General features: G+C 39.1%; 2 protein-coding genes across 2 annotated transcripts; both read left to right on the plus strand.

Moving 5' to 3' along the window:
• Positions 1-12,776: 12,776 nt before the first annotated feature.
• Positions 12,777-16,194, plus strand: HOXC13 (homeobox C13). Its single transcript, XM_073318791.1, has 2 exons — positions 12,777-13,431; positions 15,938-16,194. Exons 1-2 carry the CDS (start codon positions 12,777-12,779, stop codon positions 16,192-16,194), a joined length of 912 nt encoding a protein of 303 aa, XP_073174892.1.
• An 8,980-nt stretch (positions 16,195-25,174) lies between these two features.
• On the plus strand, positions 25,175-27,165 carry HOXC12 (homeobox C12). Its single transcript, XM_073319378.1, has 2 exons — positions 25,175-25,739; positions 26,927-27,165. Exons 1-2 carry the CDS (start codon positions 25,175-25,177, stop codon positions 27,163-27,165), a joined length of 804 nt encoding a protein of 267 aa, XP_073175479.1.
• The last annotated feature ends 786 nt before the right edge of the window (positions 27,166-27,951 follow it).

Here is a 27,951-nt window from a genome sequence, read left to right on the forward strand (position 1 = left end):
ATATAATGTGATTTAATCTGAGGCATCTGAAAAAAAAATCATCTAGGAATTTTTTTTTTCAAATAATTGACTCCTGGAAAATATATACTTCCTGGAAGAGAAAAGTATCCTAGATTTCAGTCTTTTGCAGAGGTAAAAGGAAGTTATTAACAGATTTAGGGTGTTGGATTCTTTCCCCCCCTTTCACAATTTTATATATATATTTTTCTGTTTATTTGGCCGCAGCTCAAGACTAAGTCATGATAACAACCTGATTACACTTGCCCTGCAGGAGAAGCAATCTCTGCATTTTAATTACTTCATTGGAGCTTCGTTTAGGTTTAGTTCTGTGTTGACACCAAAACAAATGTCAAGGTTATTTACCCTGCTGCATGTTCCCAACAAACTAAATTGTCGTGTAGATTGCATGGTGAAGATTTTAGTGCGTTAATGGGGACGATTATGTATATTTTATATAGTATTGTAGGTACTATTAGCAAGTGTAATTCAAAATCACCAGAGCTCAGTCTGATGGCTGCTGCATGGTGAAACTGGAGTATTAAATCAAGGGTGGAAAATACACATTTTATCATGAACTCTGCTGTCTAATCTGGGAGTACTCCAGTAAATGGGAAATGTCCGTGTTGTTCCTGGCTGTGGGTATAAATTGTGTTTTTGTTGAACTGAGACTCTGTTTTTTTTCCAGTTTTCTTACTTTTATTGCCATAGTAACGCCTGAAGGCAGGTGGCAAAAAGTATAATTAGCTTATTAATCTACCTCAGTGTGTCATCTATAAAGTAGCTTGTAATGCAGAATGGTTCTTTGCGGTTCCAAATAGCATTGAACTTGTCCAAAATCTCAAGACCTACCTCTCCTCCAAAAAAAAAAAAAAAAAGACAAAAAAACAAAAAAACAACAAAACAAAACAAACAAAAAACCCAAACAAACAAAAACAAACAAAAAAAACCCAAACAAACAAGTTACTAAATCCTTTTATTTCTGCTCGAATGGTAGTTCAATTGTGAATATCTGAAACATTAATATCTGAGCCTAAAATTATTGACATGAGAAACAGAAGCAGATGTTTTTGAAGTGACCTCAGGACAGTCGCTAACACAGTTACATTAAGGAGGGTTGAGTGTGTGTGTTGCTCCGTTTTGTTGATTTTTTTTGGCCAGTTTTGCATAAATATATGTAGATCAGAGAAGACCAATCTCAGATACACTTTATGTATTTATTCGAAATGCTAAAAATGCTAAAATTGCTCTTACCAACAGGCTCTAGGCACTCTTAGCATAATTTAAAAATACAACATCACAGTGTAAAATAACTCATAAGCCCAGCAAGCAATTTGCAAACTCAGCTACTGCTCCCCCGGAATACCCTTACAGTAGACACTGATCTGTCATCTCTTCATGAAGCGACCTCTTCAAAGGGGGAAATGAACTGTATCTTTGTACTCAAGAAAATATTCCTCCCTTCTTACCTCTTTGTTTCTCCCTTGAAGAATAGCATAATACCAACAATAAAATGTTACTTGTCATAGGATATTGGATCTATAGAAAACGACCGCAAAACCTTCCCCTTTCCCGTGGGCGCTTTCTCTAGATTTGTACAAACCACACAGGGTGAAAGCAAGTAAGCAAGTTCTTTGGGACACATTAATTAGATGGGTGATCACATCAGAAGAAAATACAAATATTCTTTGCAGGTTGTGAAAGTAAGCACTTCCGAATACCCAGAAACGGGTTTTTCTTTTAAATAAATCTGTTGATCTGAAAAGATTTCTTATTTAGACTTTGAAGCCAGTGTCATAACAAATCTTTTGAAAAGGATCCCCAACACCTGAGCTCTTACTAACTAAGCAAGGAAAGATAAATATACCTATGTAAGATACTGACACTGACAACACTCTTCTCAAGTTGACATTTTACAAGGCGTATTTCTCAGGAAGTAGCGTTTTGTCTAAGCTGCTTAAGTGTCTCCACTTACTTATTGGACTGGAGTTACGTTGGTTATATTAACTAAATAACACACCATCAACTAATTTCACACACCCCCAACCCACTCACATGTTCATGAGTTCTATAAAGTTTCCATCGTGTACTTTCTAGATCTTTATTCATGTTAGGATCAATTACTTTACATGGAAATGTTGTCTCTGCCTTTAGGAAATGAAAGTTAAATCCCCCCCCCATTCCGTTATATTTTGATTTGAAAAGAGGAATTTAGATCAGATACATTTTGATAATGATATCCTTCCCTTAGGGCCAGGGTCTGATAGCCTTACTCATCTTGAGTAATACTTTTCCCCCTCTTCTGCTTGGGACATTTGATGGAGTGAATCAGAGTGGTGAACAGATTTAAGATAACACTAAGCACTTTTAATTTGTCCCTGAGATATGTCTTAGTTAACCGTTGCACATCATCAGCAATCCACAGAAGTAAATTGAGTTTAACAAAAGCAACATTATTGTGGAAGGATCATTCTTCCTGCAGTGCTGAATTATCATGAGACTAAAGTCCCAGCTGTATATTAACGCTGCAATAAAACAAGTGGGGAATTTGGCTTTATTGTGGATTTTTAAAGGAGAGAACGAAGAAGGAAAAACATTAGAAATCGAAATGGTATATAACTACAGAAAATCTTGCGATATTTTGCAGGAAGATTATATTCGTTAATATAAATTAGACTACTCTTACAAGGTAAGTCACTAAAATTCAACTGGAGAATAAAAACGACATGAGTGTCATTATCTTTGTAACTGCCTTTTTATCTCACCTGTCCATGTCCTTTTCAGATATGAAGGGCAGGAATCTTGAAGACTTGAATTAAATTGTTGGGCGTTTTCATATTGACCCGTTGTGTGGGGGGGGGGGGGGGGAGGCGAGAGAGAGAGAGAATTTCACCAGACAAACATGCATTCTAAGAGTTTTAAAGTCTTTCTGGGAATTTTCGAATCAAACAATTGGAGATTTCTCTCTCTCTCTCTCTCTCTCTCTCTCTCTCTCTCTCTCTCTCTCTCTCTCTCTCCATCAAATCTGTCTGCCATTATAAGAAAACAAGTTATTTGGCTCAAAACTGCATTAGAAAGTGACACTTTACCCCACCCTCTGGCCCAGTCGATATCATGCCATCTGACTTACATAACATGATATTTCACCCTAACTAATCAGAAAAGTTCCAAATCTTAGCATAGTGCCAACTCAGTCTATTCCTCTGCAGTTACAAGGCAATAGGACCTCATAAGTAACCCGCCAGGCCTCTTATGCATGTAAGCACACTATGTCCTGTATGCATCACAACAATTCACCTATATATGGAGAAGACTTTTAGGATGCTTTATTATTGTATTTGAGTGCCCAGTGTGTATCCGTAAAGTCCAGATTCCCAGTCATTGTGGCTCTTCCCCGTAGAAAATAGCAAGTGAATAACATAACGTCTTAGTTATCAAGTCAAATTAAAATAATCATAAATATCTGAATACTTGGGGCGGCGGGGGCAGATGGTGGGAGGGATGGCTCTGAAAAGTCCTACTCAAAATAAGATCAAAACACCAGTGAATTGGAAAAACTTTAAATCTGACGGTTGCTAGAATTTTGTTCCTTCATTCATCTGGATATTTTAGAATAAAAAGTATTTAAAAAAGATGTTCTAAACATTTTTCATTCTTTTCAGGTCCAGTGCGTGGGTACGTGTGTGTACACAGAGGCTTTGGAAGTGACAAGAAAAGCATGCAGATAGCTAGCTAGCTATTTTTTTTTAACGTACACGTAGATATTTATACATACATTCACATATATTCTCTCTCTCTCTCTCTCACCCACACACACCTGCATTGAAAGTGAAAAGTGCAAAATGTTTAGAAGATCTTTTTATGTGCTCTGGGAATTATTTTGGGGGAAGTTTTCTGGCCTATGTTATACAGGGGGTTAGACTAAATGACCACAATACTCACTTCTGGCATTGGAATCTATGAAGAAATGGGTTTTATTTTAGAATAATCAGATGAATCTTGGGACAACATTCTAGTAACCCTCCGATTTAACATTTTTCCAGTTTGCTGATGTTTTGAACTTACTTTGAGCCGGACTTATCAAAGCAATCCCCGCCACCGACATCTTTTTTACCCTCCCTCAACAATTATTCAAATATATATGATTATTTTTATTTTACTTCTCGACAATGAAGACGCGTATTCAACTGCCATTTCGTATTGATCAGAGCCACAGTGACAGTGACGGGGAATCTGGACTTTAAGGATACACACTGAACATCCGATAATAACAACAAGAAAGCATCCTGTAAGTGTTCTCCACCTATATTTAAATTGGTGACCCGCATACAGAGCATAGCGTGCTTATACAGGCAAGAAACATAGAGGGTTACTGATGAGTTTCTATGTTGCAGGGGGATAGACTGGGTTGGCAATATGCTAAGATTTGGAGCCATTTATTTAGGATGAAATATCACCTTATATAAATAAGAGGGCATGATAGAAAATAGGCGAAGGGGAGGGGGAATTGTCACTTTTAAAATACAATATTGAGAAAAATACTTTTTTTCTTGTAACTGAAGACAGGAGTATTGAGAACTTTGTGCAAATTTGGGGAGCTGTTAGCAAGTGGTACATTCTTTATATTCACTCCTGGGGAAAAGGAAAATTCTCTCTCTCTCTTTCTCTCTCTTTCTCTCTCTCTCTCTCTCTGTCGGAGAGAACCATTAAACTTTTCGTACCATGGGTATTTAGTGGTAAAATGTAACTAAGCATGGAACTGTTGCACTGTTTTACTCGTAATAGTTAATATAAAATATTCACGGCGGCTTTTACTTTGTAAAATAAGAATACAACCTCCTAGCTTACCGGGCTTTAGAATCCTATAGTTAACACTGTGTTTATTATCAATATTGCTACTTTCCAAATAAAAAGTCGGGCGTGAGATAAAGAAGATAAAAGCATCTTGTGATTGAACGGTGGAGAATGGGAATAAAGCCTAGAGACAATTATTTTTGGGGGGGGGGACGGGCTTCCGTGTTAACCCCTGGATGTTCCTGTTTTAGCTTTAGAAGGTCTTACTTTTCGTGCTGTCATTGCTAGATCCTCACCGAAAATTTCTACCACAAAAAAAGTTTCGAGTGAGTGAATAATTTTAGGAGCAGAACTTTCTCCCGTTGCAGAGAGACTTTTCTTTTTTCGCCTATTTTCTGACACATATTTTATATATAACACATAGCAGAGCCCCGCTTTTGCAAACACAGTGGTATATCTCCATTAACTTATATGTTACTTCCCTGCTTTCACCTTAAATGTAAATGAACTCTGGAAATATTTCACACTAGTTGGTTAGTCAATTCTTTAAAAAATAGCCCTAAGATATGTCATTTTCACACCAAGTGAACAAAAATAAAAATGTTTTAGGGGAGGGAACACTCACTCCTACATATTTCTAACACAACTGACTTTGACTAATATTTGATACATTAAGCTGCTGTATAATGAGGAGAACTTGCGTTTTCTTACATTGGACTGGTCCTGGCTTCCAAGCAGTCTTGTCCTTCGAAATGCTTCTTGAACTGTGTTGACATCAGGATGGGGGGCGGGACAAATAAACCAAACCCCAAATCATTGAACCCCCCAGAATCAATAGTTCCTCTAGATTTCTAAAAGCTTGGTTTTAAAATAAAGTAGAAAGTAGTGTCTACTTCTAAAGTGATGTGAGACTGCAAAGGACCGCGAGGTACCCGAATTTCCTTCTCTCCCTCTGAAGAATATGCAGAGAAGATGATGAAAAGTTATAAAATCCCTTTTTGGTGATCGTCTTGTTGACACAAACACGGCCAACAGGGCTCCTTCTCTTTGTCAGTGGTATAGGCTACCGCCTCTTTTAACTTGGAATTGAACTTGGACTTCCGATGAGACAAGGCCCTAAATGGAAGGGGGTATTTTATTTGTCTGCCTCTGAACCATTTCCTACCTGCTTTATCTGAGCTGTGTTAAAAAGAAGACAGGAGGGCGAATGCACAGAATCTGTGTATTTTGGATTTTCCCCGCCCCCCCCGGCCTTGCAAATAACCCCTCTTTCCCCACAGTCTTTTGTCCAGTCGATGAGACACCACATATCAAGAGGAGGGTGGAAGGGGTGGGGATAAGTGCAGTTAGTTGTCAGTCTCGGGGGCAAAATGCAGGGAGGTGAAGGTGTTGTCAGGCAGACGCCTGTTGACACTGGGTAGCTCTCCCCTGGACGTGCTCTGTAAGGGCTTCCACACAGCAAGAGCGAAGAAGTGCGCGAAGCTCCATTTGGGAGGCTGTTGTCATGTTGATTGTGATGTGTCAGGTTATTATGACGAAGAGGTATTTTGTGTATTTATCTGTTTTCCCAGGTCGCGCCCAGGAGGTGTAAGGGAAGGGAGGGCGAAGGAGGCAGGGGGGAAATGAAGCCAAAAATAAAAGTCACCCTGAATAAAAATCGCACGATTGGAGATGGAGGAGGAAAAGAAATGGAGACTTGAAGCATTTTCTAGTGGTAGATCTTCCATGACTCAAACTTTTTAAGACGCCCTGCCATTTTAAGCATAGAAACGGTCCTAGGGGGAGGATTTCATGACAGAATATCATATAAGAAGTTGGCAAGGATGATACTTCCGGAAGAAGAAGCACAAAGCGACTTAGATTTTAATAAATATATAAATCCATTGATTCCTAGATAAAACGATTATTTTGAAAGCAAGCTGTCAACCACAAATTACGAGTGACCTATATGAAATCATCTCACTCTGCATCTGCTAAAGCAGGTTGCAAGAGCAGGAGCGGTTCCAAGAAGGAAAGACAGAATCAGATAAGGTTACAGTCAGTCCTGGCCCACTTCCATTCAAACCAGTTTGGCCCAACAAGAAGGAAAGTAATCGCTACCCTATTTCACAAAATTCCCTTCCTCAAATGATGCCAGTCTCTCACTTTTAAAAATAAATTAATGACATTTTATGTATTCTGAGTCTGGCATCTCCAGTCGAAGACAAGATATTTAAAGAGATTGTGGTAGATCGCATGGCTAAGAAACATGTAAGACTGAATTTTGAGGTTATTCTTTTTAAACCTTTGTCAAGCACCTCAAAAGGGTTCTTTTTAATTGTATGCATACTTTGATCACAGCCCTTCCAGAGTTCACAGAGGCTTCTAAACACTGGACACAACAGAAAATTCCCGGATAGTTATATTAATGCAACCAGGAATTGAAAGAAACAAGACTTTTTCCGTTAATTTTCTTGAGAACGTAATGGAACAGAGAACACACCCAAAAGTCTGGAAAGGTATTTCAACTTTGGCTATTATTTATACAAAGCACATTAGAGGAAGCATGGGAAAGCTTTTCTTATAAACCACTGGTAGACTATGAAATGCAATGTCATAGTTTGTTGACTACATTTGATACTCCAGTGGGAAAATTATATACTGATTCCAATTTTTTGCCTACCACATATTCTATTTTCCCCTGTGGCTCAAAACCCTGTGATTATACCACCTCTCTTTTGCCCTAAACACATGATGGAAACGCAAGATCTCCTTCTAAGTCTATGTATATATTTTATTTGACATTATATTAGGTTTCTTAGACATTGACCATAATCCAACTGATTTCTCTGTAATGTAAATAATATATTTGCCATTCTTCATTGCATATATTGTGGATGTATAACTTTCCGAAGCCACAAGGCAAGAACGTTTCCACAGAGCTCTCACAAATCACCAATGTACCTAAGTGCAGGGAGATTTCAAATCTTTCAGATCTCAACACAAAATGTGTGTGTGGTGCGGTGGGGAGGAATCATTTCTTCTTAGCCTTTTTGATCCCAAATTGAAACAAAGACCCTTCATTTTTATTTCTATCACATCAAAACCAATTCGTTTTTCTTGAAGGGATGAATAATTACAGATAGTTTTATGATGAGCTGTTGCTGTTTGTAATTTTCTTATTAGCCATCATTTGCCTTGCCTGAGAAAGCAAATACTTAATTGAGGACCATGTTATATGTAAAAAGAAAAGGAGGACTAGTGGCACCTTAGAGACTAACCAATTTATTTGAGCATAAGCTTTCGTGATCTACAGTTAACTTCATCTGATGCATTCAGTGGAAAATAAATCTCCTCACTGTTTTTTTCACAGCATGCATCCGATGAAGTGAGCTGTCGCTCAGGAAAGCTTATGCTCAAATAAATTGGTTAGTCTCTAAGATGCCACTAGTACTCCTTTTCTTTTTGCGAATACAGACTAACACGGCTGCTACTCTGAAACTTGTTATATGTAGGTGTGTGTGTGTGTTTTCTGTGGGCCTTTTTAGGCTATGGACTCTGTAAAATAGATCATTATTTTCATGAATACTGTAGCCATTGGACAGAAAGTACACTCAAAAATCTGTCTTTTTAAAACTTTTGCAAGTCTTTGCTATTTAATAAGCATAATATATTGAAACATTAAACCCTCTGGTTGAAAACTAAAAGTATACCTAGTTCATCTACAACAGTATGTGTTTATTTCCAGCATATTTCTTTTCGAGGGGAAAATAAATGAAATTCCAAAATTAATGCATAATGGAAGGAATGCTGAACTAAAACAAAACGGGATCAAATCTTGGTATGGAATCATTTGAGGACTAGCTTGAATTCTCAGTTCTTGTAAAGCAGCATTGTACCAGCTAAAAGAATATTATTTATTTTTCTATGGATTGTGAAATTCATCTGGCTATCATTTATTTTCTACTGGTAAAATAATAATAATTAATAATAATAAAAACTCGCCCAGGAGCTCTCCCTAGCACCCCAATACATAAGAAACCAGAGAAGTCTGATCAAAAGAATCGATATTTTTATTAGTGCTTCTTTTCTTTTTTAGGTCCATTTGTACCTACCAGGAATCGCCCTTGTTAAAAAGTACTCGCATCAGAAGTATTCTCCGTCATAAGACATGGTATTTCACCAAAATGTTCAGGGCTCTATAAATAATGAAGATGATATTGTGAGGTCATCAGTCAAGCTGTTTTGATTTTGCAACATTTGTCCCCAGTTTTCGGAACGGAAAATTCTGAAAAATGGAACTGCAGAGCAGTCAAAAAACAGAACAAACAGCAGCCTACCGCCTCATGGGCCACATATCTGCTTTTATTTCTAATTGCTCATTTTTCTTTTGAAGATTTTTTATTTATGGTCAGCACCAGGCTAGGCCATTCCATATTTGGGGGCGTAAATATTACTGAGCAGTTTTAATTTAATTAACCCACTAGAATTTACTCTTGGCGATCAGTCCACAGCTTGCTATTTGAGGCAAATCAGCCCGTTTAAATGAGATAGCACTGAGCAATTGTATGAAATGAAATGCAGCTCCAAAGCCCGGCTAAGGCAGATAAGTGAACACAGGATGATCGACATAAACTGCTTCGGAAAAACCTTACCTCCTTCCCGAAAAGTTTGGCTTTTTCTCTCTCCTGCTTTCTTCTGCAGTTTTCAGAAGTCACTGTTCAATTGGGATATTGTGTTCCTGGACCCTGAGCCGGAGAATTTCTGAGTCCCTTTCATCCCCGCCCTCCAACCTTGTTGTCCTAATTTTCTGTCTGCAAGATGCAATAATAAATTGAATTGTAAAATTCAACGTTTAATTAAATCTATATTTCATGGGAATAGGAATTGTAAATGCCCTTACATAAACCTGGAAAAGATCGCGCTGTTATTTTTATTTATTACTTTGCCCGCTTTACTGAAGAAGTATACCTTAAATCCTTAATATTTATAAACTGGTTTTCTTCTGCGCTTGGTACCCGTTCTGTTCAACAACTGATTTCTCTTAGACTCCCTCGATTATGATACATGATGTATTATACCTCTATTATGTTATTATAGGCATTTATTATAAAATCTTTAAAATTTAATGTTTAATCCTCCTTACACTTCTCATAAACAGGACCTAGGCTACACAATGTTAACTATTTCAGACAATATTCAAAAATAAAGGGTTGGAAATGGGTAAGGTCCCTTGGTAAGGCGAATTGGATTTTTGCTGGCACAGAGGGGGAAAAACATTTTTCAGTCTAGGTATAACCTCTTTTTTGCTTTTATATCCATCAACCATCTAAACCAGGGAGGTATTTTCTCCTGGAGATTTCTAGGTGAAGTGAAGTCATTCAATGGAATGTAAAGCGCAGGGATTTTCGTGTGTGTGTATTTAACCTTTCATTTAAAAAAAGTGAACGCTGGTATATTTGCCTATGGTTTTAAAATAGTTTTGATCCTTTTAAGGTGTTGCATCCCCGATTTCTTTTCTAGAGCAAGCAGGCATAATTCCTTTGGACTGATACTTTCTCGGGGACTTTGCAAGTCATTTTAGACGCTATCTGTGAAGTTCATTCTTGTCTGTCTAGACATTAATTAGGAACTGAGTTGTCTATTTTGCCTTGACCTTGGACTTCGACTTTTTTTAAAAAAAAGCTTTAGGCAAGGATTTCTGAAAACTAATGTCCCTTATAGACGACATGGCGTTCCCGTAAGAAAACTGAAAGTTTATTAAAAGCGCAGCTTTCACATCTTCCCCTAAAATGCTACTTTTCTGATTGGTTTGAGTTAGTGGAGTATTTGTTTTTCCACTTACTGTCGATTTTTTTTTAAATGGTGAAAAGACTTCATGTTTTTTTACTAAGGAAAAAATGCTACTGAAAAGACGCGAGTAACTCTCCGAAAATGGGTATTTAAAAAACCCTGCTATTAACATAGTATGTAAGCTATAGAACATATATCTCGAATAAATAATATTTATTTTATACGTGTATTATTGTAATTTTGGTCTTTTAAAATCTTACATACACAATACACAGCTAATTCAGATATGGAATTTTATGTCTCTGCTTGACTGTTTCATTCAGGAACATTCAAATAAGCAACTCCAGAATGCAAAAATCCCTCGGAGGAGAAATACCCTCTTTTAAAAACCTTGAGTAATATTAAAAGTGTTGGATAATGCAGGAAAGCCGGGGCTAGGTGATTAGAGTCCCCATCTTCTAAAAATGGAAAGAAAAACCTCATCCTACTTTCTCCAGGGTCTTTCTTATTCCTATTACACTGAATTACTTCGTGAGGTATTTCTTATCAATTATTTTTGGGGGTGGGGGAAATCAGCATGAGTTTCTTGTTACTTTTTCACACACCTTAAATTCACATTCTTTCCCATCATTACAAGAATGAAGACTGAAATGACCGACTTCCCAGAAATTAAGTTAGGGAACTTTATTCTCCAAGGGCGTGGGAGGGGGACAAGACCACATAAGCATCTTCCCATCAATCTCTCCCCAAGTAATTTGCTCTTCTTCTATTTTGTCTGTTTAATTATAATGCATCTATCTTGGATCCTGTTTACGTTTTATAAACTGAGTTGCATTTATTGTCTTTTATGTTCACACACAAATCAGCACTGGACCATTAGACCTGTTCCCCTTTGCTCCATAACCCACACTGTTGGTGCAATATTTATTACTGAAGTATTAAACATTCATAACAGGATCTAATAATATAATCGCTGCCGATCCCCTTAAAACCTCCCCAGTTTGTTCAGCACGAAAGATTAAGTATTATTAGTTTGGATTAATAGAAGAAACAAGAGGATAAAGCGTCTTGGAGGCAACCATTACTACAACCTTACTTTGTGGTAGCTGGGTTTAATACTAGAAAAACAGCTGCGGGGTGGGGGTGGGGGGGAGAGATAGAAAGGCACCTGGCAAAGAAATTTACAACAGGTTAAACCTCGTAAATCCCATGTTTCTTCCAAAATCAGATATTCTTTTCTAATATTGTTAAAGTGATGATCAACCACATGTATAGTTTGTATACCTTGATTTTGAAGCAAACTGACCAATTATTACTTACCCGGCGCGCGCGCACACACATACACACAAAAAGGGAATGGATGACACACGCATTACAGTGAAGTCGAGGTCTTTCTTTCACCTAATATCCCAGCGGACAACAACAATAAAAGCGTTTGAAGAATTAAAAATAAAGCCCAAGAAGGTTTACCAGGGAAGGCTGAACTATTAGACCTACCGGTCCTGTTAGTCTATGAGCGATGGGGAGGGAAGGAACAATATTCTACTATTGAGATCAGAGATCCTTTCCCGCTCCTTCATTCCATTTTCCTTATGAGGGTGATGGTGTTTATATATTTTTTCCATTGAGCTCCAACCTAGTAAAGGAGCCGTCTCATTCCTTAGCCCCCAAGGCATGCAAGTAAAGAATGAAACACTTCAGTGAGCTCACATCCACTGGCAGGTTTTATTTTATTATATTTTACTTTTAAAATGTTCCCAGTGGAGCTTTTTTTTTTTAACACACCAAAAAAACAAATCAATAATATATCCCTGAGATTTCTGAGGGCAGTTAGACTAGAACGTCATGTCTAAACCCAGCTCTTTGTGTCGGCCAAATATTGAGTTCCCATTCCCCTTATTTAGTCCTCTCCCTCTTTACAATCAGTGGGTGTCACCCATTGCCTTTAAAGATTTCTGTTTCTGTCCCAGACCCAGCCAATGGGAGCTGCCTCTTCCCTTCCCAAAGCCAGCAGGGACAAGCAGATAGGACTGGCGGAGGAACACGTGACCGGGCCAGATTTTTTGAGAGCTATTTGCAGGTCACGTGGCCCGGAGGATTTCTTAATGAACTGGACCCATCTCTGCGCATGCTCCTGCGTAAACAATATGTGGGGGAAATTAGGTGTCTCTGGTTGGGAAGTCGAGTTTTAAAAAGCGCAGGCAGACCATGATATGACGACTTCACTGATCCTGCATCCACGCTGGGCGGATACCTTTATGTACGTGTATGAGGAAAACCCGAATGAAAATAACCAGAATAAAACCCCAGCCATGGAGGCGCTAAGTGGGAACTGCTCAGCGAGCCACTGCAGGGATATAATAACTTTGGGTCGCCATTCCAGCACCATTGGGACTCACCAGGGTTCTGTCTACACGGATATACCCGCTCCAGAAGCTGCCAGGCAGTGCCCTCCTCCACCAACCTCTTCCAACGCCACCCTGGGCTACGGCTACCCCTTTGGAGGCAGCTATTACGGGTGCAGATTGTCTCATTCCCACAACGTGAACTTACAACAAAAACCTTGTTCCTACCACCCAGCAGAAAAGTACCCCGAACCCAGCGGTTCCATCCCCAGCGAAGAACTATCTTCAAGGGCCAAAGAGTTTGCTTTTTACCCCAGCTTTGCCAGCTCCTACCAGGCGGTCCCTGGTTACTTGGACGTGTCAGTTGTGCCAGGTATCAGTGGCCACCCCGAACCGAGGCATGACGCTTTGCTTCCCATGGAAGGATACCAGCACTGGGCTCTTTCCAACGGTTGGGATGGGCAGGTATATTGCTCCAAAGAGCAGTCACAGTCTACCCATCTCTGGAAGTCACCTTTCCCAGGTAGGGTGTTCTGAGCTCCAGCATGTTTGTCTGCTTACTAACCGCCAGGTAAAAATCGCTTTGGAATGCCTTCTATGCAGCGCTATGTGTATGAACATGTACGGGTGAGAAGGTGAAGCAATCACGTTTAAATCAAAATACATACCGTGAGCTTGAGGTTGCTTTAAAAGTAAGCGTGTCCGTTTCCTTTCCTTTCTCGTCTCCCCTGCCTTGCCTCACCCGACGGGGTCTGGAGCTGTTCTTTTATGTTTTTATTTTATTTTATTTTATTTTCCACCCAAGTTTCTGAACGCAGGAAGCGTAAAAGTACCTGCTCACCTCCTAATCTTTCGCTAGAAATGTTAGATGGCGTGTAATGGTTCAGTAAATCATGGTGCAATTACAGAAATCGGCGTCAAGTGACAAATGAATCTTGTTAAGGGAAAGGGGTGAGACAAACAAAACACAGAACAATGATTTCCTCTTCCTCTAGTTAGAAGTCTTGAATGAGATACAGCGTGCAAAGCAACCGGAAAGCTTATGAGTTTGGGAGAATCTCCTCCTTGTTCTCTTGCCGCTTATGAAATTAATATCACCGCCTCTTACAGGGTTCTTTTCTCGCAGTTAATATCAAGGCCTGGCATGGTGATCTGAATGAATGCATTGCAGTAAAGTAGGACTGAAGATTTTGGGTCCCACACCTAAAGAGCATTCATCTTGGAAATATATGGGTTGCTGAATCCGGCTTTATTTCTCAGCAATGGTAACAGAGAGGCCGGATAGGCAGCCAGAAAATAAAGTAAATTAATGTGGCATAATGTGTGTGTGGGGGGGGGGGGGAGGGGGTTATACCGTACTGAATGAAGGAGGAAGGAGGGAGAATCTCCGAAATCCCTTTTAGAGCTTGTTGGGTTTCAATGGCTCTTTTGGAAACATTGATTAAAATACTTTCTTTTTCCTGTTTAGAACTAAATAAATAAATGAAATCCAAGTAGTGGTAGGGAAATAGCTGGCTAGCAGGTTCTTCTCTTTCCCAGATATAGTATTTTGTGTGAAAACCTGTTGGTAGAGATCCACTTGCCAAACCTGGAGCAAATGGAATCTTTATAGGTAACATTCAGCATCCGATGAAGTGAGCTGTAGCTTACGAAAGCTTATGCTCTAATAAATTTGTTAGTCTCTAAGGTGCACCAAGTCCTCCTGTTCTTTTTACGGATACAGACTAACAGGGCTGCTACTCTGAAACCATTCAGGAGAATGGTCATCTTCTGGATAAAGATATGTGCGTGTTTTTTTTGTTTTTTTGGGGGGGGAGGGGAGGAGGGATTGCGGTGGAGGCAGAGAGTCTACTCACCTATAAGTGTTTTTCTGGATGTTGGGTTCACTGATCCCCGTTTCATTTGCGGGCAGTACTGATAAAAATATGGAGAATTTCCATGGGGTGTGGGGGAGGATTCCTAATACTGTATCTTTGGGCCTTTATAGAAGTCCTTAGTAGATCTTACTGAAGCTGTCATTCTTATAGCAAGCAACAAAGAGAACAGCAGTGCAAAATGTTGGAGAAAGATGGTGTTGTGTTGTTGTTTTTTAAAAACCCATTGTTGTCAATTATAACAGTGGACTTTTGATACCTGTCTCAATTCGTGCTCTGGAATTGAGCGGGCTCTGAATCGTCTGCGACTCTTGGATTCGTGTCTTTGTCATCCTTACAGAGATAAGGAGCCTTTTTCATCTCATATCTGGAATTCTTTCCTTAAATGACTGTAGTCTGCACGTGCAAAGCCCGAATACGATTCATTATCGAGGTTTGGCAGTGAACAGCCTTAGAATAAGGCAAAAGTGACTAGACAAGCTTTGCACGCGAATCGCTGGTGTAATCTAAGGGGGTAATATTTCTTAATAGTTTGGGTGCCTCTCAAGAAAGGAGAGAACCAAGATAACTTGTCACCTTTTTTTTTTCTGTTTTAATCTGAGGCTTTTTTTTTTTTTTAATGCATCAACCCAACCTGCAAATTAGCAACTGATGCCGAGCAAAGTCCCGGCTTTTTCAGATTGCAAATGGTACCCGCGCTGCAGAAGATGGATTGTACAGAATACACAGCAAGGAGCTGTTTGTTTGTCCAAAGTGCTGCGATCCATCGTGCTGAGCCATAAAAATCATAATTAATGAGAGCACGTACGCTGTCTGGTAGTAATGGTAAAGCGAGATATTAAAGTTTACTGGAGGTTAAAAAAAGAAGAAGAAGGGAGAAACTTTAAAACCACAACTCCAATTTACCTGGTATGAAGGTCCGTTGGATTTGAATTGCAGGATATTTTGTTAAATTAATTGATGCTCCTTGTTTATGTCTGAAATCCCACCTAGACAATATCTCCTGGAATACCAGGATTCTTTCCAGGATGATGTTTTGATATGCTACTCAGTGAGTCCGTCCTCCTCCCCCTTTCTGTCTGTCTGTCTTTCTCCTCCGTTCGGACCCAGAGAGTAGAACTATGTAACTGCTTTATCTGTCTCCTCATCTTGCAGATGTGGTACCTCTCCAGCCAGAAGTGAGCAGCTACCGTAGGGGCCGGAAGAAAAGGGTCCCCTACACGAAAATCCAACTGAAAGAACTCGAAAAGGAATATGCAGCCAGCAAGTTCATTACCAAAGAGAAGCGTAGGAGAATTTCGGCTACCACCAACCTTTCTGAACGCCAAGTCACTATCTGGTTCCAGAACCGCAGGGTCAAAGAGAAAAAGGTAGTTAGCAAATCTAAGACACCTCACCTTCACGCTACCTGACAAAGAAATATTTGAGGGGGTGGGGGGAAAAGAGAAAGAAATACGTACGATTATTATCTGATACATCTGTCTAATAATAACATACATTCGAACTCTTTGGTGATTCAATTGGTCATTTAAAAACGAAAACAAAAACACAGAAATAAACAGCATCTTTAGTTTATTCCTCTGCCCTCTTCTACTGTCCTCCGACTGTGAATATCTAATTGCTCTCAAGCATCCATCGATAATGTTAACCGTGTCTATTAAATGCAAATGTAGATTTATGTTTCAAAGACATGAATCCTGAATGTTATTTTGTAACTCTGTATAATAGCCTACCCCCCCCCCACCCCCCGCACCTTCTCCAGTACACAACCTTTCATATCTCTGGCTATTTCACGCACTGATGTCAAATGTATGGAGAGTCTCGCCCCTGTAGCAGAATCCTGTCATGTTATATTAGCTGAATATCCTTTCGCCTCACAGGACCCCCTAAAAATAAGGCTGCTATGCTGCGAAGAGAATATTTTTTATTATAATTATTATTCTGTGTCACTTGCAAAAATAACAAATACTAATTTAGGTCACCCAGGAAATGAAAGTGACTTGCTATATAATACATTTTTGAGGGTAAGTTCTCATTGGGGTTTATGTATCTCTGCCATCAAACTAGAATGTCTCTTTTTTTCGAGGACAATATGGAAAGTCCCCCATATTGTCACTGGTTTGGTTGTTCCCTCCGCCCCCTCCATGTAAATCGGCTCATTATCGACAGTGTTCTTTCGATATGTAAAAGCGATCTTTTTTTTTTATGTCTTGTGTATGTATATAATAGTGTGGTGTCCAAATGATATGTACTGAATGCAGATCACATTTCTTTAAAATAAATATCATTTTTGCTTTGAGAATGGATTGCTGCCGAGATGTTATTATGGGTATTTATACATATATGTGTATCTATTTAACTTTTTCAAAGCAAAATCAGAGAGTTCGGGATTTACACCATTGTAACCTCATGCCAAAGTAAACAGCTTGGAAAGAATGACGCCCCAAGGCTAAAACCCGGTAGGGAAACTGTCAGAAGGGTGCATTTTGAAATGTGTATGAAGAGCAGAAGTGCACTAAAGGAGTCAACACCTTGAAGCCAAAATATGGGAATATAAGAAAAGGTGTTATGATGCCTTGTTTCGAAGGAATATGGTATAAGCTTGTTTCAAAGGGGTAAAGGAGTAGTGGTAAATGGGATGAAAAAATATGCTTAAATCAAGCAGAAGGGTGCCATTTGAGAAGTGGGGGAAGGGAAAAAGGCTCGGATCCTTTTCTTCCTTGGACAACAACTGTATTCCTGTGCCAGGGAGCGGGGGAGATGATGTTTTGAAGAAGCTTGTCACCTAGCTCCACTATGAGAATGCTTTGCTCAAAAGGTGTATTTTGCTAAACCAGTTTGACTCAACCGCGTTCACAGATAAAAATCTAAACCCTGCCTTACTGTTACTAAACAAGTGGCAAGATCGTAATCCGTAGCCTGGCTGCGTTGTTTAATATGCCAGGTAAAAGGCTGCCTTGGAACGTGGTAGACTTTCAGAAGTGAGCTACTTTAAATGAAGAAAGTGTTTTAAAAATATTGTATAGTAATTTGTTTCCATAGGCGGGTCACAATATACCTTAATATTCATTAAAATTAATTACCTCATTAAATTGTCAAAGGAAAAGACAAAAAGTGATGTAACCTAAAACACTATTATTTCTGCTTAAATTTATATTAACTAGTGTATATAGTTACATTTAAAGGGTACGAAAGCCAGAAACATGCAATAGAATGGGATGTGTATATGTATAATGCATAGAATGTATATATACAAAGCATATGTATGTACGTATTAAGATATAGATACCTGATTTATATATATATCTCAGCACTTGTTTTAACATAACGAGAGCAACACACACACATGCATATATACCTATGTGTGTGTGCACGAACACTATTTTAATGCATGTGCTGATTACGAAGTACATAATGCATATATACACGGCTTTCATGAAACCCAATATCCTGAAATTCTATCACGTATTTTAAAGTTTCTAAAGGTACCTCCAAATATACTTATGGGCATGGAACATTCCGCAAGCGTTTATGTGTTCACTGGCGTATTTTATAAAGGAGGAGATGGAACAATGCCAATAGGGGTTCTTGAGTTGAAATAAATATTCGGTCATTCTCAGCACTTAAAATCTTCCTCCATCAGGTGTGTGAACGAACAGAGAACAATTTTTCTTAAACATGCGGTCATTCCTGAAATGGTTTTTCCAGGTAGTGAAATAGGCTCTTCCATATCTTTTTCCGACATAATGCCGATATTTTTTCGTGAGGGTGATGGCTTATATAGGAAGGAATAATTTGGAAGGAAATGTGAAGATAGATAGATAGATAGATAGATAGATAGATAGATAGATAGATAGATAGATAGATAGATAGAAGCACTTTGTGTGCGTGTATATATATGTGTGTGTGTGTGTATATATATGTATATATATTAATATAAGCGAGGGACATTATATATATAAATGCCTCTCGCTTATCTTAATATAGACACCTATTGAAAATTCACCTCCATTTACCTAGGCCTCAGATGAAATGAGTCTGTATCTAAGCCCTGTTCGGACTTAGGGTTTAACATGGACACACTTTCCAAATTCATCTTTTAAAGCATTTTCTTCAAGGGTGGGTTTGCATTGTATAAAACCACACTAATTTCAGACGCATGTGCACGCGGCTAGATGCTGATATATCATGTAAATACTGATACTGTGCAGATCTATCAAAACACAAACTGGACAGTTCCGGTTCAGACCTGCTGTTCATGGAAAGAAGTGTAGAACTCTATCGCCTTCATTGGAGTTATGAGGCTGGGGGAGAGATTTGTAATTTGTATTTAACCAGGTGGGTTAATTGTTTTTGTGTTGTTAGGGATTCCTGTGAGAAAGTTTCCACTTCTTAAAGTCTTTTTCACCCAAGGGTTCAGTCCCTATTTATTCAGATTGAAAAATCTATCTATCTATCTATCTATCTATCTATCTATCTATCTATCTATCTATCTATCTATCTATCTATCTATCTATCTATCTATCTATCTATCTAATTTTTTTCCTATCTAATTTTGCCGAATGAGTTAAGGAGACCGGTTTTGGAGGCTGATAGAACGAAAACGAAGTCATTTTTAAGTGCCTCTTACATTCCTCACGACCCCACAGGCTGGATTTTCTCCCCCCCCCCCTTTTTTTTTCTTGCAACAATAAGAGTAATCGGTGAATCAGGGCAGCTCGTTACCTTCTTACAAGGTAATTAAGTATGGAAGATTGAGAAAGAAAGAAAGAAAGAAAGAAAGAAAGAAAGAAAGAAAGAAAGAAAGAAAGAAAGAAAGAAAGAAAGAAAGAAAGAAAGAAAGAAAGAAAGAAAGAAAGAAAGACGCAGGTCCTTCACTATTTTCTGTGATAAACATCAGCGAAGTTGTGTCTTAAACCCATGTCTGGTGTAAATTTTCAAACACGCACACGCTCTCAGCTTTCAACACTTGCCTCTTTCTTTCAGATGTCAAACTTCCGAGGTATCTTTGATTATTGTATTTATTTATTTTTGAAGGAACCCGGATCAGAAGGCCATGACGTCAGCTCTGGATTACCCTTGACCGTGACTAGGCGGTCTGTTTGACCTTGACATCATGAGTTTCGTGCATATTAATCAGGAAGACCACAGCCTTGATCTTCTGGCAACCAGTCAGCAGTCAGAGTTCTCTAAGTATCCCCTTTTTCTGTTTACAGATAAAAAAAAGGTGTCATTTGAAGTCTAGACAGACGGGCTAATGACCAACAATAAAAGCATGAAAAGGAAGTTTCACAAGTTTTGTCTTTTCTTTCCTTTGTATCAAGTAGTTTGAATAACTTCTTAACCAAGGTCTTTATAGCGAAATGCTCCTTATTTCCCACCCTTTTCCTCCATTTTCAGTTTTCATAGTTCTGGCTCACTCACTTTTGAAGAATAAATTGCTAGTCTTGAGGGAAAATGCGGTTTCACATCATTGAGTTGTATGTGGAGGTAAGTGTAATTGTCAGTGGGTTGAATGATGATAAATGTATATCTGGAACATGGAAAATTTCCAGTCTTTGTTGAGATATTTTTAATAGTAAAAGAAGAAAACAAAAGGAATTGCCCTCTGTATTTGTCAAGTAATTCTTTTTAAAGTATCTATCTATCTATCTATCTATCTATCTATCTATCTATCTATCTATCTATCTATCTATCTATCTATCTATCTATCTATCTATCTATCTATCTATCTATCTTCCACAAACTTCTTGTTTTCTGCTCATTTAGAAATATGAGATGACTCTTGTATATGTTTTAGCACAGTATCAATGGGTTTTGAAGCCAATGTGTTTATTCGCCTTTAGGAAATATACATAGAAAAGTTAATATATTTATTGTGATGCACTTTGAATGAAAATTACTGTCCTGTGGGCATCTCAAACTTTTTTGGATGACAATAACACCATAAGAAGATTTAATAAACCTGTTCTAGCCCTAACTTCTCCACCAACCGTCACCCACCCACATGAAGAGTAAAGAACATAAAATATGTTTGTAAACATTCTGCACGCTCTGAAACAGAGTTTATCTTGAATCCTTGCATATTAAGTTGCTTGTTGATACAGGGTCCACGCCTTGAAATGACAGTATGCAGCGCCAATTGTTGTTTGTGAGAAAAGTTGAGTGTCATGAGCAAAATAAACTTTTCTGAAGTAACCTTACAGAGGATGTAGGCATCAGTTTACATTAATCCGGCAGGAGGATGATATCCTCTGCTGGCAGTGTTGGGGAAAATGGAGTAGCATCATAAGCATTTAACCTTTAAGTGCACTGAGAAGACTAGAGCGATGTAGGTTTTCTTATTCGTTTAACCTGATTTTTTGAAATCAGAACAAACACAAATATTTTGCACATTAAATCAAATCAAATCAAAGGACAGCTGACTCTGGACATTTTCACACAGATACATCGAACAATTTTCGACCTTTTGATTCCCCGCTCCCCCTTTCACCACTCTGTGTTCCAGTTTACTACCCTATTCCTTAAAAAATACTTTCCCTACCAGAAATAGCCAATTCCAGTCATTTAGATTATATGTAGGGATTGAAATAAGGAAAGTCCTATAGACTTACCTTAGTCAGTGCATATTTTATTCCTCTTTCAATTTATTTTTCTAAATTCTGTCTTCCGGCCAGGTAACTAACTTTTCATTGATTAAATCCAAACTCCTTAAAAATCCAGCATGTTTTGCGAGAAATTCAGCTAGGAAGATAAAGTAGTTACTAGAAATGTCTAATCAAAAAGACACTTTTTTATTTCACTCTTGTTAAAAAATATAACAAAATATGCAACTTATTGCAATATCTTTGGGATAGAACATTTCCAAGAGCGAATTAAGTTTATTTATGTTTTCTTGGGGAAAAGTGAGGGATATAGCCTTAGTTCTTTAAACTTAAAACGTAAATATCTTGGTGGGAGCCATAATTAATTTTTAAAACACTGATCCAGGGGAAACAAAAGAGTATATTCAAATGAAGGGTGCAGTTGAGATAAACCCTGTGGAATATTCAGAGAAGAAATCACAAGGCAGTGTGAGGGAAATGACATTTCACAAACTACACACATTAGGGCAGAACTGTTTTGAAATCGGAGACCTGCTAAGGATAATAAAATATTAATAAATAAGAGAACTTGGAGGACTGTGCATGGGGAGAGGAGTGTAGCCAAAAGTTAAGGCTTTTTCTGCCTCTTCTTTCCACTTGCAGTGACTGATGCTCTTTCGAGACATTAATTTGCATAACATGTAGATCCTATTTACTACACTAGACAGTGACCTTGAACTGCCTGGGTGCGATTTCACTTTGCTTCCCCCCTACCCCCCCCCTCCAAGTAGCTATTACTAATTTATAGTTAGGTTGCATGTGCCTTAATATAAAAGGGAACCTTTTCTACTTCCTTGCTCGGATGAGTTTGTCTGTGAGGAAGAAGGGAAATATTATAAATAGATGAAAATGATTAATTATTTGTGTCTAGGTCTCTATCTGCAGTGGGGTTGATTTTAAAGAGGTGAGGCCTAGTGACGCCTCACTAAAGGTAAAACAACTTTCTGAACGCTTTTGGGGTGCTTAGTGCTGATATTGTTATTTATTAAAGGAGGTAGAAATAAAATAAAATAAAATAAGCATGGTTTCATCTGAAAATTCATCATGGTGTCTTTAGGGAAGACTCAGATATACCTGGTACACGGAGTTGCAGCTTTCTTAAATTAGTGATATATATTAATTAAGAAATATTAAACTGGTATTCAGAATGTTTTATTTTAAGCACTACGGTATGTAATTACATTGCTTTGCAACAGCCGTCGGAGTGAATTTTAAAAGCTTAATCATTAGTTTTTAACTGAAAATGTATCTTTCATGGAAAGAGATCGTGGTAGAAATACAACAGCTTTAATAAATAATCTCTAAGTATTTCTTTTCTGTTGATCTGTCTAATAACTGTAAAAGGGACGCTGACTCTGCAACTACAAAACGATACAATTAAGAAATCTGCTCATGTTTCCAAATGAAGGCCATTAAGGGAATATATTTATGCTTCCCGCTGTATATATGCTAACTCGTTTCCTAATGTGGAAGTCCAGCGAAGAGTTAACAGAGTGTTTTAAATAATTTTTCTGAATGCACTGATCTCACTAGTAACAAAATTCCCTTAGGTGAGATTCTGGAGCGCAGGTTTGGATTCACTCGATGCAAAGCCCAGTATGGACACTGTAGTCTGCTTTTTGACACTTCGCATTGGAGGGTGCCGTACAATGTTCAAATCACAGAGATAGAAGGATGACTGAAGATGCATCGGCGGCTAAATGAGAACAAAGCCATGTTCCTTACGTGCACCGCCTTATAGCGAATTTCGCTGAAAAAGGCCAAGATATAAGAACGAGTTTTCTTTAAAAAACAAACCAAAAAAAAAAAAAAAGAAGCCGATCCATATGGCGACCTACCCAGATCACATGCCCATCATCGTATAAACGATTATTTTCCACGGTTGCAAAGCGTTCAAAATGTGTTCTCAATCGAGCACAATGTACTTGGAAAAAAATCAAGCAGCTTTTTAGCCGTACCTGGAAAATAATTCCTGGAAAGCGGAAAAATGTACTCAACTTTCACTCCAGTGAAACAAATCCTGTAGCAGAATTTATCGCTGCGTATACCATGTAAAAGTGAGGGACTGCATATACGCACACATATTCACCTATTACATTTACATGTGTATATATGACACGTGCAGGGTGGTTTTTGAACATTTTTGGAGCTTACCATTTAATACAATTACCAAAGCAATTGTTTGATGTTTGATTAAGATGTAATTTTTCTGCATAGCTGGGAGAACTGTCAGTTTAGCTTTAGCATTTTCCCGGGGGAAAATGACTTTGTATTCTAGTAGCCTCTCAAATATAAAAAGCAAAGGAGTACTTGTGGCACCTTAGAGACTAACAAATTTTCTTTTTGCGGATACAGGCTAACACGGCTGCGACTCTGAAACCTCTCAAATATAAGATACTTATTTTGTGCTCCATGGAATCTCAAAAATTCGGGGTCTGCCGTTCAACTCCTATGTGTTTAACATTTCTACCACCTCCCACGTTAGTTCATTAGAAGCCTTTTTACCTATACAGGAAATTTAACGGTAGTTTTCCAAGTCAACTTGGTGTCAGTGCTCTTGGAAGTTGCGAGCAAGGAAAATCCCAAAGACATCCAAGAAATCCTGTATGTAGTTTTTTCTTTAAAAAACAACAACCCCAAACCCTTCTCGATCTCTAAAGCGTCTTTTCTTTGCCTCTTCCTGGGTCCGGGTTCCCTTACAATGGACTTTTTAAAATAGTAATTTATTTCCCAATGTATTTATTATGCACTGAGATACCCCAACAATGTTTGTCCTGTATCTCTTGGAAGCAGCTTTTTCATACAACCGACTCTCTTCTGCAACCCCCGAGTGAAGAAGACCTTAGTTGTCACGAATACCCAATAGGTCGTTATAAGAGGGCTAAGAACCGGATTTCTTTTTTTCGTGTATTTCTTTATTTACTGAGTGCAGGGGTGGGAGTTGGCAATAAAGAAGTTTTCTTTGCAGAAATGAAGGCAGAGGAGAGCGATATTTTCCTCTTCCTCTTTTGTCTTGCTTATTTGGCAGGGATCATTAACAAAAGCGAGTGGGGAATGAGGAAATTATGGGCTTGTGATTCCTGAATTTAGGATTGTCCCTAGCAGGGATGGAACTCGCCTTTCCCCGGTACCGAACGCCGGGCAGGAAACATTCCTATTGTTCCAGATAAAACTCTAAAATATCTACCGGGCTGCAAATATGTTAAAACTCTTTCATCCCATCAACTGTAAATATGACCCTGTTGCGGTTCCAATCATTCGTCTCCTTAAAGAGCCCGTAAACTTTATATGACACAACATCTAATAGTAATTTATTGGGAGATATTGTAAATTTCAACGGTTTTAGTTAATAAAGGGGCTAATTAATGAGAAAATTGCTTAATTTTGCCAGCCGTTGGAGGGACCCTAACTACAGCTGGGGGAAGGGTGTCATTTATATATATTGATATGGTGTCTATGTACATTTTTACAATACATGGGGTTTCTCAGGCCAGTGCTCAAACCCGTTGCTTTATTTTATAAAATGTTTTATGATTATATTTTCTTTAAAAAAAAAAGGCGTATAAAAACGAAAGGCAGAACTTAATGTTTTGTTTTGCCTCCGACTGCCAAGGGTGGGTGGCACCTATCTCCAACGCGAGTTGGCGCCCACGTGACCCCACTCCGACCAATGGGGTGGACCTTTAGGTTTAACTATGTTTAATGTCAGATAGCAATAAGCTAGAAGCTCCTGGTCAGGCCCGCGGAAATGGGCGAGCATAATCTCCTTAATCCTGGGTTTGTGGGACCTTTGGTGAACATCCACACGGGAGACACCTTCTACTTCCCCAATTTCAGAGCTTCCGGAGGACAGCTGCCTGGCTTGCCGTCTCTCTCCTACCCGAGAAGGGACAATGTTTGTTCTTTGCCCTGGGCATCCACAGAGCCCTGCAACGGATACCCCCAGCCCTATCTCAGCAGCCCCGTGTCCATTAACCCTTCTTTCAGCAGAGCGTGCGATCTAGCTAGAGTGGAGGAGAGTAAATGCTACTACAGGGAGGCTTGCTCCGAGACTGCCAGCCTCAAGAGGGAGGAAAGGGTCAGGGACAATGCTTTGATGCCACTTGAACCTGGGATTCCCAATGGAATGAGCGGTAATTTCAGCAAATATGACTATCCGGCTGCTGAGACTGTGTCCCACGATCCCCCTTCTTGTCAGTCCTTGGAGTCAGACTCCAGCTCATCCTTACTCAATGAAGGGAATAAGGGCTCGTCCAGCGAACCAACTACAATGGTCTCGCCTATCAACCAAGGAAGCAATCTGACCACCGGTGGTAAGGAAAAGCAAAGCAAAGGAATATGTGTGTGTTGTTAGCTGTGATTCTTATGATGTATTGTAAGGCTCTTCTTCTAAGGTCCACTCTTGTGGATATAATTCATGGAATTAGCAATGGAATCAGCATGCCTATATGTGCAGAGACCACTAGGGGTAGCACTCAAATGCCTAATGTTTTATTGGGTGCTGCTTCTTTTAAAAGAAAAGCCTATAAACATGTAAATATCCCATAAAATAGATAGTGATTGCACAGATAGCCCCGAATATGCTCGTTGAGATTGAGTACATCATTCGCCCTTGCATAAAATGTTTTAAGGCTTGGGAAAGGTGTGCAGTGGGGTGGCTGCCCGAGAGCTGAAAAACTAAGTACAAAGGTGATGCTTAAAAAAGGCAGAGCTGGGTACATTGAAGTTGTCATGTCAGGCGAAAGGATACCACATCCAACATGCTGATTTCTTCCTGTTGGCTTTCCCCTTATTGATTTTTCCCTTTTAAAATTTGGAAGGCGCCATAAAAATACCCCTAACCCCCCGCGGCATCGAGGAGCCATAAAAATACCTATAATGGTGTCTTCCATTATGTATATTCTCTTCTGCAGGGAAGCAGTTTCAACAAAGTTTAGCTGATTTCCATATCGTAGGTTGCTTCTTGATCTATCATGTATCCAAAAAGTAGAACCATGCGTGATTTAGCTTGTAACTAAAATATAGATCTATGTATCAGTATTGTATGCAAAAGTTAGCAATATGTGCCTCTCACGTATCTAAGACACAGATCTATGTATCAATTTTGTATATAAGAATACATCGATGTATACACTGTACCAATTAGATAAAAGAAATAACTCTTAGTTAAATATCTTGCACCCAATATGTAGATTTATGGGGCAGTCTGAAATACATATATGCATCTAATATATAGATCTATATGTCAACCCTAAGTAAGAAATAGTTCTGTGTGTCTATCTATGCATCAGTCAGATCTATCAAGTATTGCAGACCAAGATTTATGAATCTCTCTTGCGTGAGATACCTCTGCCTTGTACCCTCTGATGTTGCTATGAGGTGAGCGTTACAAACTGTGAATGCAGACGAGGGGCAGGGAAGTGCGGGAAAGATCCTATCTTGGAAGCCGACTTTGTTTCTTTTAGTGTATTAAATTCTCCTTTCAATCACACGTCCTTAGGTGCTCCTTGGTACCCGATGCATACAAGGTCCCGGAAAAAGCGAAAGCCTTATTCCAAGCTCCAGCTAGCAGAGCTGGAAGGGGAGTTTATGGTCAACGAATTCATTACCCGCCAAAGAAGGAGGGAGCTCTCAGACCGATTAAACCTAAGTGATCAGCAGGTGAAGATCTGGTTCCAGAACCGACGCATGAAAAAGAAAAGACTGCTTCTGAGGGAGCAAGCTCTTTCTTTCTTTTAAAGTTCAAAAAGCGTCCATGTTGGTTAACCTCATAGACTTTCTAGTGTTCATCCTAGCTGATGGTCCCGGGACTTTACCTGATCACTCATAATTTTCTTTAAAAAACAAAAACAAATCAGCGGGCATATATAAATATGAGAATATGCATCTCCTTCACTGGAACTGTTGGGAAAGACCCGATGTGAATGCGCAGCTCCCCAAACCCACCCATCAGCCAGAATTGGTTTCTATGGTCTAAAAGATTGTCAGCAGCACTGTGTATAATCTGAGTGTGATGTTGAGTACGACCCACTATCCTTTCATTGACAAGCCGAACAGGTATGGTTTCCCTCCAAGCAATAAGGTTTGTTGGGTTGTGTGCGATATTTCCCCCCGACCCCCGACTGCTCTGGTTTTGTGGTTGGTACCTATTCCAGACAGCATCGAAGATCAGTCTTAGAACCAAGTCACCATCCTGTATTGTAACGAGGTTCTAGTGCTGGGTGTTAATTCTCTGGAGTGGATGGATGTGGCTCCTTAATTCAGCTCCCGCCCGTTCTTAGGGTGAACGGTTCTCCAGTGGTGCATATTTCCAGACCCATTTTCACTACAAGTGGAGGGTTCTCGGCGAGCAAAATAACTGGTTTGCTCAGAATCTGTAGGAAGAAGACAGAGGGAAAGAATGTATAGCAATGTGTAGCTGGTTGTCCCTGAGCTGGGAACTTAGCTCGGATACATGGCGCTTCTTGCATGGTGCTTTGCTCAGAATAAAAGGGATGATATTAGAACGAGTCCAGGCCCCGCACC

Source organism: Lepidochelys kempii, chromosome 20 (genome assembly GCF_965140265.1).
Source record: "Lepidochelys kempii isolate rLepKem1 chromosome 20, rLepKem1.hap2, whole genome shotgun sequence".
Taxonomy (NCBI): domain Eukaryota; kingdom Metazoa; phylum Chordata; order Testudines; family Cheloniidae; genus Lepidochelys; species Lepidochelys kempii.

What these genes read in the sequence shown, in the direction of transcription:
- HOXC13 (XM_073318791.1), top strand. Translation starts at nt 12,777, where the DNA reads ATGACGACTTCACTGATCCTGCATCCACGCTGGGCGGATACCTTTATG. An exon ending in CTGGAAGTCACCTTTCCCAG is followed by an intron (nt 13,432 to 15,937) that starts GTAGGGTGTTCT and finishes CTCATCTTGCAG; the next exon opens with ATGTGGTACCTCTCCAGCCA.
- HOXC12 (XM_073319378.1), top strand. Translation starts at nt 25,175, where the DNA reads ATGGGCGAGCATAATCTCCTTAATCCTGGGTTTGTGGGACCTTTGGTG. An exon ending in AAGCAATCTGACCACCGGTG is followed by an intron (nt 25,740 to 26,926) that starts GTAAGGAAAAGC and finishes ACACGTCCTTAG; the next exon opens with GTGCTCCTTGGTACCCGATG.